The 12,873-nt window shown below is 47.6% G+C and overlaps 1 protein-coding gene across 32 annotated transcripts in view; it reads left to right on the top strand.

Annotated features, from left to right (window-relative positions):
- Celf4 (CUGBP Elav-like family member 4) overlaps window positions 1-12,873 on the top strand; it is a 278,755-nt gene that overhangs the window by 73,101 nt on the left and 192,781 nt on the right. For all 32 annotated transcript variants that reach the window (XR_007832474.1, XM_051163624.1, XM_051163606.1 and 29 more), the window contains exon 2: window positions 1,181-1,263. Coding sequence is in view for 31 of the 32 variants with exons in the window: in XM_051163624.1 (XP_051019581.1) it covers window positions 1,181-1,263 (83 nt within the window). In the remaining variant the exon portion in view is untranslated. The remainder of the gene's footprint in view (window positions 1-1,180; window positions 1,264-12,873) is intronic.

Below are 12,873 nucleotides of genomic sequence, written 5' to 3'. Positions count from 1 at the left end.
AAAAGGACTGGGTTGGGAGGAATAACAGCGGAGAGGATAGGCTGATCCCAGGAAAAAAAAAAATGGGGTGGGGAGCAGAAGGAGCAGGGGTCGACCCTGCCGGTCCTTTCTCTAGGATCCGGTCATGGATGGCTTTACAAACAAGCCTGTTTTAGCCAAAGCTGGCCTTTATAGTGTTACCGTGGCTTCCAGCTGGTTTTGCAGGTTAGTCATACCTGCAGACTGAAAGAAGAGGTCCCTGTAGCTAAGTCACCTAGAGGAAACTCCCAAAACCAGTTCTGTCACCAAACATTCTGTTCCTGTGACCACGGTGCCTGCAGATGGGCACTGAGCCCTCCAGTGAGCAGGTGGCACTGCAGGGAACCCTCCAGAGTCGCTGACACGAAGCAGTGGAGTGGGGTCGTTACCATGGCTCAGGGGGAGAAGAGGACAGCGCTTTGGAGAGTGCGCTTAGCTCTTTGAATTGGAGAGAAGATGCAGGTGGTGTGAAGAAGAGCCGCCCTCAAGGAATTAGAGGCAGAACCTGGGCAGGCCTCCGTGGGTTTGATAGCCCAAGAAGCCCTCGGGTCGGGAGGTGTGTGAAGACCCTTGGCACAAATTGGACAGAAGGGATTGAGGCAGAGAACACAAAGGATCTATGACAGCCCTATTTGTTTGATTAAGGCTGCTGACTTGGGGGTGGGCTCTCCCTTTATTTGGAAGGTCCCTGACACTTGCATTCCTGGAGGGCCCAGAGCTAGGAAGGAGGCACAGGCAAGAACAGCTAGTGGAGCTAAAGGGGAAAACTGCCCCCTTTGGGAGGTGTAGGGGCTCGAGTTGAAACTGATTAAAAACAACACTGACAAGGAGCAGGGAGAAGACAGAGACGCCTGAAGCACTAAGGCTCAAGGACAGAGAGAGAGACCCACCGGCAGAGAGGGGAGGCTTGGGGAGTAGGGAGGACTCCGCGGAGGGAGCAAAATAGAAAAAAATAAAAAGCCACGGGAGGAAGGAGAGGCAGACTGACGGAAGACCGAGGGGCAGGGAAGCTCCGAGGAGAGCGCCCAGGAGAGAGCGAGGTGGGGAGAGCAGTGACGAACAAGAGGGCGGGAGAATGGGGAGGGCGACAGGGCGCGGCGGCGGGCCGGGCCTGGCTGGGGGCGCCCCCACTGACCCTTGTCGCCGCTTGTTTCCTTCCCAGGCTGCGCTTTCCTCACCTACTGCGAGCGTGAGTCAGCGCTGAAGGCCCAGAGCGCGCTGCACGAGCAGAAGACCCTGCCCGGGGTAAGTGGCGCCGGCCGCGCGCCGACAGGGGGCGACTTCGGGAGGTCGGGCCGCGACGCGTGGGGCGGGGACAGCAGGGACCCCGCGGACCTGGCTGCCTCACAGGCCCCTAGCTCGCACTGAAGGGAGGGTGCCGGGGCCGTAGGGACTGCGTTCGGACGCGACCTCCGCCACGGCTTCGGGCCGTCCAGGCCTCGACGGGGGAGGAACTTGGCGGTGGCCGAGAGCCTAGAAGCGGCTAACGCGCTCAGGGCTGGGGCGGGGCGCTGCATGTCCTGGGCCTGAAACTGCGCACTGCTGGGCGATGCTCGGCTTGCTCCCAGGGGCAGCCAGCAGGACCCCGCTGGGGTCCAGCACCCGCGACTCCCGAGTCCCCGACCGCAGTGGGAGGGGCGCCTCCCTGGCGCTGCGAGTGAGCTCACCGCGGTTTATTTAAGGAGCCAGCCCTCGTCTTTGATAAACTATCGCGCCTTGGCCCTGGTTTATAGCTTCTGTGCGGGGGAGAAGAGAATTATTTATGGCCCCCCTAACTGGGTGTGATATCAGCCGTGGCTATTATCGAGGCTAGTTCATCACCATAAAATAAGAAGTGTCCCTCGGGTCAAGGGTCTGGGCGGTCTCTCCTGTGGATTCAGAGAGATTGGGTTGGGGGTTAGGAAATATACAGCTGCTGAGCATCTAAAGATAAATGGAACGACGTGTGTTTGTGGCATAGTTTAAAGAATTTGTAAATATGCAGGCGTGTACAATGGGCGCTCCTGGGAAGCACGTGAGTTCTCGATGTATGCACGCCTATGCTTAGACATGCGTGTTTACATTCTTACCGAGCAAACGGTATGTAAACACACGTTTCCATTTTGCCCCACAGCAGGAAAGGTTAACCAGGTAGACAAGAGCAAACGGCACACCCCAGGATGAAGCAGCTCCCTACCTATGCCTCTAACTCCCCCTTGCTTCAGAGGTCTTTAGTTAAGGCTTTGGGTTGAAAATGCGGTATTACACAGGTCTTTCCTTCCATTATGACAGCCTTTGTATTGTATTTTGGTATTTGTGATTGCAAAGCACGGGGCTGAGTCATCTTAATAACATAGCCGCGAATGCAAATGTATGGAAATACAGGCGCGCACAGATTTTGTGTGGAGCGGGGCTTTGGCAGGGTGGCCGTTCCCAGTTGGTTTTTTAGTGGCGCGACTACATGCACATATATTATAGTAATACTTTCTGGGTGCCCTCTGTAGAATGGCACAAACGTGCTCCACGTTATGCGTGAATCATAAAACCATATTGTAAGATAGTCAAAAAATTTTTTAGAAAGGTTTGTGCTGCTTAATAAAGTGTTTATGGCACTTTGTTTCGGGGGCGGGGTGTGATAGATATTTGAGAGCCACCCAAATGGAATAGAAAATACCACATTGTTATTGGAGGCCCTCCATCAGCTTCAGAGAGATTGTTGGGGAGTTTCATAATGTCTAAAAGCCGGAATCAGATAGGGAAGCAGAAACAGAGAAGGTGGGAGAAGGGTTAGGATTTTTGAAAAAGGAAAGGCGACTGTGGATTGTTCAGACCTAACCTTAACTCGTGGTTGTTTATTTTACATATAATAGAATAGCTAAATGATGGAGTGTATTAGTTCTTTAATAATTTATAGAAATACTTTGATGTTGCAGTAATTACATTAAAGGTCACATATCAAAGGTAATTTGGTTGAGCAGCTGTGATGGTTTCTCAGAAGCAATCAATATCACTGTCCGTGGTGCTGATTTCACCAAGGGGCCTGCCAGATTAAAGAAGGCTTATTACCAGGCAGAAAGGCCCAGGGGAAATCAGGAGCACGTTGGAGCGAGGCGCCAGCCCCCCCCCCTTCCACCGATAATTAACACCATTCCCCATAATCTGTGCTAATCCTTCATACTGGGAGATCCAGTGGCATTTTTCTAAAATCACAAAGACAAGTTGGGCAAGTCTGGGAGAAAAGGGAAAAAGAACCATGAATATATATTGGCAGAGACAGGGTGAAAGTAGATGCCCCCGGTGGGGCTCAGACATAGCCCAAGGTTCCCTGTGCTGCCCAGAACACCGTCCTTTCTTCAAAGGTTTCCAGAGGAGACTAGACCTCACAAGTCTCATCACACAATTCTCTGAGCAGGAGGTGCTCACAAGGGGAGGAGACACGGGGCGGGGGGTGGGGGTGGGAGACAGAGTAGCAGCTACAGGTTCTGAGAACATGTTGTCCCCATACAAATGCACATGCAGACAAATGGAGAACAAAATGACCAGGTAAAATTATGCTTTAAAGTGGAGTCATTTTGATCCAGAAAAAGAAAAAAGAAGAAAAAAAAAAAAAAAACAGAGTTTCCATGATTATTGTGAGCTGTTTCTCTCCTTGGAGATCAGAGGAAATGTGCCACCAGCAAATGCAGGGAGAGGTCCAAGCAAAATGTTCTTCAACCAAATCATATGTGTTCCTGCCAGCTTAGGCTGTGCTTACAGCTGCCTATTTGATTGGAAGTGGGACACAGGAGAAACCTCTTCTTGACTGGGGTGGCCATAGTAGTTGCCCCAGTAAGCGCCCTCCATATCTGACTAAGGAGAATGAAATCAAAAAGGGAACCTGGAAAACTGGTAACCTCAGCAATTTAGGCACTTTTCCAGACTTCAAAATCCATTAAAAATCAATCCAGGAAAATCAGCCCTCTACTTGCTTACCGAGAGGAGAAGGAAGGAAAAGCTGGTAGAGGCAACACATTCTGTTTCTCATCAAGGCACAGAGCTGGCATCCCCTTCCAGCTAGAAAAATAACCCATCCTTGTACACAAAGACACATCAGTGCACATGCACACACAGCTATAGTGAACAGCATCGACACAGTAACAGCAGCTAGACCAGAGGCACTCCTCACTCAACTTCGAGGAGAACGGGAGCACTAACATTTCTCTTGGGATAAGTAGAATTTTAATGAGCAAACCCCACTGGCTGTTCTTCTAAATCAGTGGCCAGTTTCCCTGGAAATCAGGCTGATCGAAGCTGCTTGGAGAAATGACAGAGTCATCCCCTGGACCAGTGTCACAAATGGATTATTATTCTTAAATGTGGCATGATTTCAGTAGAGTGAGATTACTAAACCATGAAGCCATCCATACCAGGGCCCTTGGGAATAGGGCCTTCTGCCAGAAAGTCAGAATAATACACATTTTGATCTCTCTGTCTCTGTCCCTCTCTGTCTCTGTCTCTCTCTGTCTCTGTCTCTCTCTGTCTCTGTCTCTCTCCACCTGCCCCTCCCCCATGCCTTTCTAGTTGTCTGGCTTTCTAAAGTCCAGTGTCTTCTGTCATCACTGTTTACAGGGTACGAACATAGAGTGTGACTTCTGAACCCATAAGCAATCATTTTCCAATACATCCCCTTCTCTCCCTCTTGGAATTACCCATCAAATTGAAGACAAAAGCCACACATATAAATATAACCAACAATGAAAATCAGTAGAGGTTACAGTAAGGCGGCCAACGTAGTCAACTACTTAGCATTCACAGTGAGTACTTGCTCAGTACGGTACTGGATGATAGGTAATGATGCTGCTACAGTCGCCTCCCTTCCTTCAGTCTCTTTTTGAATCCACCCTATGAGGAAGGCATTATGATTTTGATCGCACAATTGATAAATAGCTCTGGATCTGCCACTACCACCCAAGTCCCTCACTTCAGAGAGTTCGGTCAATTGCTTTAAGAACCTTCAAGGTGACAAAAATGACTATGGGCAGATTTCCTTCAGAATAGGAGAAAGTAGGAAAATATTTTGCAGTCATGTGACTATGTTAGAGTATCTAGAAACAGCCAAGCAAGCACTGTGCCTACACAGCAGTGCATGAGTCTGACCAGAAAGTCCCCCTGAAAGAGAGGTGTTCATGCCTCATACCAGCTCTGAGAGCTATGCGGAATCTGGGAGTGCTCAGGAGGCCCTGTGGAAGAACTGCATGCCTTAAAACACAGCCCCATTGCTGAGTTCCAGCTGCTCCTACCTTTGGGCTTTGCAGAGGATTGTCTTCCAGGGAGAATCCGTCTGTTCCCAAAGTTAGGAATATGGGTCCTAGGGGATGAAGCTTTGACTAGGGAAACGCAGAAAATGTTACAAGCAGTGGCCAGAATTACTCCTACAGCAGCAGAGATTTTTCTTGGCCAGAGCTGAAAGAAGTGGGGGACTGGGTCCTGTTAGCAGGAGGCCTGGAGGCAGTGAAGAGGAAGCTGGTGTGGAGGGGAGCTGGCATGCTGGAAGCGAGCTGTTTCTTCTTGGTAAACATTGAGGCTTCAACCTGCCAGTTACAGATGGGCTTTTTGTACCCTCACGGGGCAACCAACACATGCTGCTGCATCCCACTCATCCCCTGAAGTCACATCCGGACTCCCCAGATCAGGTCATTGTAGCACAGGACCTGTCATTTCTATGGCAAATTATGGTGACTGTGAGTTAGTTAAGAAAGGCAGTAAGATGGGAAATTTACCAAACATAAGGTTCAAGTTGAAACCTTAGTGCTGCTGTCCCTTCTAGTGTCCCCTCTCAGCTCCCTCTCCCTTGATTTCATTTTCTTCTTACTTGTCTTCTTACCTGTTTTCTTCTGTCCTCCCTTCTGGGTATCTTCTTTCTGCCTTTTATTTCTACCTTCCTCTTCTTTCTGTCCTCTCAATGTCTTTTCTCGTGCCTCGCCTTACCCCTTGGTTCCTTTTACATAACCCACCTTGGCACCTATAAGAGGCTATAGTGGGCCCTCCACCATCCTGCAGGGGGCTTTCCTAGTGAAGCCAATCTCCATCTCAAAACACCCTGCCACTGAAGGATCCGTCTAATTTTATGTACAACTGTAAAGATGAATGATAAGTAGAAAGGATACAGGCAAGAAGATGAATAAATTATAAAGGGCAAATGATGACAAGCCAGGGGTCCCCAGAGAGAGAGTGATATGATAACAGAAACTAGAGACGAATTTATGAAGGGTATAGTTAGCATGTTCAGAGGCTGTGAATTCTCCGGGGTAGTTTTACAACTCCTGGTGATCGGCATAATCAAAGCATTTCAGTTTAGAATTGTGATATATTTCTACTTGTCTATCTTGCAGGAAGTGCCAGTTTTGTCTCTATGTAGTGAATCTGTGTCTTCTTTCCCCACCTCTGACACCTATTTGAGGCAGTAGTGTCGCAGCCAGACCAACACACTTCTACTGCTGTCCTTCTGGATGAGTGTATTAGTTTTCGGACAATTATGACAAAATACCACCAACTAGAATCTTTAGCCACAAAAGCATATCTTGGTTCTTGATTCACAAACCAAGATGTCAGTGGGGTTGGTTTCTCTTGAGGGCTTAAGGACAATGTCTCCTATGCCTCTCTTCTAGCTTCTAGAAGTCTGGAGCTTGTTGTAGCTACATGTTTTCTCTCTGTTGCTTTGTCTTATAGTCCCCTGGTCCACAATTTCTGTACCCATGTGCTTCACTTCTAAAGACACCAGTCACATTAGATCATGGCCCAGTCCAAGGACCTCAACTTGGTCCTCTGTAAAGATCCTGTCTCCAACACATTCTCACTCACAGGGGAGACTTCATTCTTTTTGGCACATTTAATCTGTAATATTGAACAACATGCTACCTTTGACTATTCCATTGCAGAAAACAAAAGGATCTTCAGCGACACCTGAGCCACGGGAATCCCAAAATCCTCTCCTCTGTGATTTCTTCCTAGCTTCATATATCTTTGTTCTTCTATGAGGAAAATGGGTGACATCTTTTTTATTCTTCCCCACGGTCCATAAAGAGAATTGTCCATTTGTTCTTTAGGCAGTGTCCCTTAGTTGTACAATTTAGTACCCAAAGAACATTTGCCACTGTCTGAAGATGCTCCTGGCATCTGTGAGGAGTAGCCAGGGATGAGTCTCCCCAATAATGATGATCTGGTTACCCAAATGCCATCCATGTCAAGGAAGTTAACATGTCCCAAGGCCGTGAGTGCTATAGAAGACAGGAGGGACAGCAAGATCAGATGGTGAACTGTCCTTCTTGGTGCCTGGTTCTCGTTCATTCTGAGGACAAGTCCAGGGGAGCTTATGATGGAAAGGGTGGAAATTGTGGTGAAGAGCATCCACTTAAACAATGTGACCATCTAGGGCAGCCAAGTCCACCTCCCACCTCTGCACATAAAGCTGGCTATGCCCACCTTATGTTATAGCCTACAAGGCAGGCTCAACTCAAGTCCTGACAGTTTTAAACCATTTCCAGCTCTGCTCTCTCTTTGACTGACATGAAGTCAATGATCTGAGTGAACTGACCTAAGAATTTGTTCATGACACAGATGAAATGAACCCAGACCTCCTAATTTCATCCATTGGGAAGGTCTCCAGTGCCCCCATCCTTTGGAAGACCCTCTCCCACACCAACAGAAAACCCTATGTCAGGCCTATGTGTTGCCCAGCATACCTTTGCTATGTGACACAGACATGATTTTATTACCCAGAACACAATACCAAGGGAAGGGGAGTTCAAGATCCCAAGAGGAGAGCCAAAGGGCTCTCTACCTAGAGGCAGAGCCAGCTGGACCAAGGGCTACACCTGCAGCACTCATGGCTTGCCTTTCTTCTTTTACTCAGGCCACCGTGCCAACCCCATGTTCCACTGCTAATCATTGTAGACCCTGCACTCCTTTCCTGTGGAAATAACCCGAGTCTTCCCCATCTCAGGGCTTTACTCACGTACCTCACTCCTAGACATGCCAGTTCTTCCCTGCCCTATCCACATTGGCTTTGAAAGTTCATGCATTTATCACATAAATGATTGTGGACACCTAAAGCAAAGTCCAGGCCTGGCTACATGCTATGCCTGGTGAGACTCTCTATGAGCCAGAAGGTACCCATGCCCTATACCGTGGGCCTGGATCCAAGAAGACATGTAAGTGAATTCATTCAGCTTAAGGACCTAGGTTTAGATGGAGCTGCAAAAACCATCCATGTGATTCCTGCTCATCTAATGTCCTCCCCAGAGCCACCTTCTAGGTTGTTTGTCTCTGAGATCCTTTCTAATTCTGACACTCCTCATATTTCTAATAATAACAGAGCCATCATTCTACACATTGCTTAAAAAAACAGGAAAAGGGGGTGAATAGGGAAACTTTACTTCTCTCCCTTGACTTGTGTAGAATCAATGGTCTGTGTGACATCAGCTGAGAATTTTCTTATGACAGAAGGAACGAGAACCCAAACCTCCAAAACTCATCCATGGGGGTGGTCTGTAGCCTGTTCCTTTGGAAGACTCCCTCTCACCTGAATTGGAAGCCACTATGTCAGCTTTATGTGCAACCCTGTATCCGCTTGCGAGTATGATCTTATGTTTTGCCCTTCACCACCTGCTGCCATTGATGACGAGTGTAGTCAAGCAAGGGTCATATAGGTCAGGCCTGGATGCACCCACCCAGAGCCAAGGCTGGATTCTCAATAGCAGTGCACTCTGCTCGTTCTGAGGAGTCCAAAGAAGCATTTTGCCGTTTTCAGCCTCACTTGCCTATAGTGATACAGTGCAGATAGCTTGTCCTATGTTTAGAACAGATCAAAATTATCAAGACACGGGTGTTTTTCTGGAGATGTGTACAATGTGGGACAAATGGAAAGTGCCTGGGGGTTCCAGAAAGATAAATCAGACTATTCTGAGGAATCCCAGCCCCAGTGGTAGCCACCTACTTCCAGGCCCTTGCCCTGCTGGTACCTTCTCCATAGGATAACCAAGGTTATCCTTGTAAGATAAAGCTCTCATCATCCTTGATTTCTGTCACCCAGAAAACTGAGCCAGCTGCCAACCCTCTCCTGGATTCCCCAGACCCTCCCTACCCCAAAGCCCTTTCAAGCTCATAACTTTTCCTCCAGGTGTCTCTGTTTTCTATTTCAGCCTCCTTTTTTGGGCAGTTTCCATTCACCCTCAAGGCCCAAGTCTGACATGAGTTCCTCTGTGCAGACTCTGCCCGGAGAAGCTTTGCAGTCCCCAGAGACACCCAGCATTGTTCTTTAGTCCAAGAGTCCCCTGTTAACATCCTACTTAACATCCAGAGTCACAGTCACCAGCACTTGCCTTGCCTGATTCAGAGAAAGGCATGGGGACACATGAATGGCAGATTCTCTCTCTGCTAGGTTTCTTGCTGACCATGGCACCTCACAAGGACACCTAGACAAGTCCATCCTCACAAGTCCTCTGTTCATATCACCTACAGCCCCCCAACATGGCTCCCAGATTAGATTTCCATGGTCAGTAGGTTTGGAAAGAAAACAAGCCTGGCTTTGTAGTGCTGACTGCATGGGAAAAGGCTACAAGAAAGGAGCAGTGGCCCCACGAGTCACAATTGGTGAGGGTATGAGTGCAGGTGTGTGATATGAGGTGTGTCCTCAGGAGAGGGAGCCTGAGGTTGCCACAGTGGCTGTGCTTGCATGAATTGTGGTGAGGCTATTAAAGGGTTTTTCGACCTTTCATCAGAAAGCAAGCCTGAAACACAGGATTTCTGTATGAGCTGCCACTTCTGAGTAGATGTGCTTTAGGACTGGAGGGGTTCCTTTTAGAGAGCATTTGTGTGGGTGAGCAGAGGACCAGATGCCTCTGTTTTTTTGGACCAGTGGGGTTCCGGAACTGTGGGCTGCCTTGAACCATCAAAGACAAGCAACCCCAGGTGGTGATGGCAAAAAGTAGTATTGTTCTTTATCAAAGTCCTTATGAAAATAGTGGTAGCAGGAAAAGCACTGGTGTTTAATGGGACGAGGTCTTTCTAGGGCCTCCAAGTCTATTGTAGTGTAAAAGCATGTCAGGATCAAACACATTTATGGTGTGCCCTCAGGCTTCCACCAGAGGGTGCCAGAAAGGTGGCATTCTCTCCTCATGGCCAAGAGGGCAAAAGGCAAGAGTTTGACCCTTGTACTTAATTCTGTGTCCAGAAGAGAGGAGGCAAAATGAAGCCCAAACACCCCACTCCACCCTTGAAGCCTGTGAAGATGTCATACTTCAGGATGGCTTGAGTTTGAGTTTTCTATTTTCTATAATGAAGTCACATGTGTGAGCCCTTTATATGCTGAGAATTGTTATAAATAACTCAAGTGTAATTATTAACAACAAAACAATGATGTGATTATGGATGACCTTCAGGGTCCTTTGCTGCAGTGAAATCCTATGATTCCTAATTCACATTTGAAATAGAGGATTTAAAAAAAAAGCAGTTCAAATACACAACTTAGATGATTTGACCTGGTTTTTTTTCCTTAGAAGAATAATGGCAGTGAGCCATGATGACTAAAAATTGTCCATAGAGGGGGAGAGAAGAATTCTGTTGAGTGTGTAAGACAGGAGGAATTGGAGGGTTGGCATGTTACTTACTATAATAAAATACCTGACATAATTTACTTATTAAGAGAAAAGTTAGTTTGAACTATTTTGGATGCCCTAGCCTCAATTGGCCTGTTGCTTCTGGAGTTACAGCAAAGGAGCCAATCATGAAGAAACAGAACCACATACATCAACAGCAGAGAAGGACAAAATGGAGGAAGTGATCTGGACAACACAATTCCCTAAAGGGGATATTTCCCAGTTTCCTAAAGACCTCTGATAGGCCCCACCTGTTAAAGAATTCACTCATACACTGTGCTACCATGGGGATCTTTAGTAACATTCAATATTGAAACCATATCAGTTAGTGAAATAAATAAATAAGAAAACATAGACATAGGAGTCTGAACTTTCCTCCCACTCAGGGCTGAGAATGAAGGGGCGTGTCAAGAGTGAAGTGCCTTTCTTGTACCCTTTAGAATCTCCAGCCCCTTCCAGCCTATGTATGTCCATAAGCTCCAGGCCAGTAAGCTGCCCAGGATCTTATCCACACTGTGACTTCAGGCTCAGAAAGTCTTCCACTTTTGATTCCCCTAGAAAGATTCCACAACTGCTTGACTGACTGCCAGAATCCAGGCAGAGCTCAGAGCCTCCCTTCATACTCTAATGACACCTGCAGGCCACTGTCACCCATACAAATGGCCCTGCTGTTTTAATTTCCCAGGCTAACTATGGACATCAGATCACATATTACTGCCCTAGCATTGCTATGACTTTGTTCGAGGTAAAGAATCTTGGGTCACATTTCACACGCCCGACTCCTGCCCCTCAAAATGTACCTTCTGCATTGGAAGAGCATACCTGTGGAATACACACACATGATGGAGTTAGCCTAACCTGTGGTTCTTGAGGCTGTTGTGTTTGAGTGCCCCCAGAACCAGATCATAGAAAAGCATTTGAAGGCAAGTGGAGTTCCCTCAAATCGACTTCAGACAGTGACCCTAGAAAACATATCTAATAGTGAAAATGAAGAGAAGAAATCAATGAGGGGAAACCTGACAGGCAGACCAGAATCTACTGTGAAGTCCTCAGCCCCACTAAAATACTTGATGTCAGACATATTACCCAAAATCCCCCCCATCCTGGGGTCGGGATACACACCAATGCCCACCAAGCTTCAGCTGAGGATCTGCCCATACATTGTTCATGCCGTAGCTCCTCTGGCTTGCCACATGGTGGTAAAATGATATCCTTGTCCAGAGGAGGCCCTTAAACCACACATGCAAGTGTTCACATCTGAGAGTTAGGCCACCATCAATGAGGTGGAGATGGCCAAGATTCAAAGGCAGGGCTCTGTCCACTTCTACTGTCTGAAGTCTAGCAGAATGCTCTCAAATAGGAAGGCAGATACAGAACCTTGTCTCTCCAGCCACAGTGAGAGCCACCATTTACTGAGAGCTCAGTATGACCCATGTGCTCTGCAAATACCCTCTAATTTAAAACAGTATCACGCTGGCCCTCAAAGCTCAGCACTGTCTGTGCTGCTGTTCATAAAATAAAAGAGAATAGGAGCTTTCTGGAGGGCACATTGTCAAGAAGAGGTCTGGCCAGGGCACTAACACCATGGGAAAACACAGAATTGCACAAGGCCAAGGTCACTGCCATCATGCAAAAGAGTGACCACACAAGTATCCATAACACAGACTCTGTCTGGTTCATCTATATAACAATGTCAGGGTCAGTTTCTTCCATTGTGGTTAGACAGTAGTTTTCCTGGCTCCCCATATCATATCTTCACCTGAAAATGGCAGAACCTGCTGTATCCATCCTTTATCAGGAATGCAAAAATCTTCTCCAAGAGTCCCTATTCAGTAAACATCTATGTATGCCTCAATGGCCAGAGTCATGTCACACAGTCGTGATAATAAGTGTTCCTATGTGTGGAGGAAATGAAAGTTGACACTATAAGCAGAGACCAGGAGACTCTGCCCCCAGACTGGTAGAAATGCGCAGAGGTTACCACAGAGCAAGCTGGGTGGAGCAATATTGCAACCCCACTTACAAACTACATGAGTCTTCAATTCACATCATGACCTGGCTAAACTCAGCTTAGCCAGACTGAGGTGAGTCAGGAAATCTGACCGACTCAGCTCTCTGCCCCTTAAGACCTTTCTTGAAACTCAGTCAACACCATGAACAAACCCACCCAGTCCATCCTCAGATGTAGGTCTGAACCATGGACAAGACCCACCTCCGCCTCTGAAATCAGTCAGCACCATGG

This window comes from Acomys russatus, chromosome 20 (assembly GCF_903995435.1).
Source record: "Acomys russatus chromosome 20, mAcoRus1.1, whole genome shotgun sequence".
In the NCBI taxonomy this organism is placed as follows: Eukaryota; Metazoa; Chordata; class Mammalia; order Rodentia; family Muridae; genus Acomys; species Acomys russatus.
Note: the sequence above shows the minus strand (reverse complement) of the source record. Positions and strands in the feature narration are given on the sequence as shown.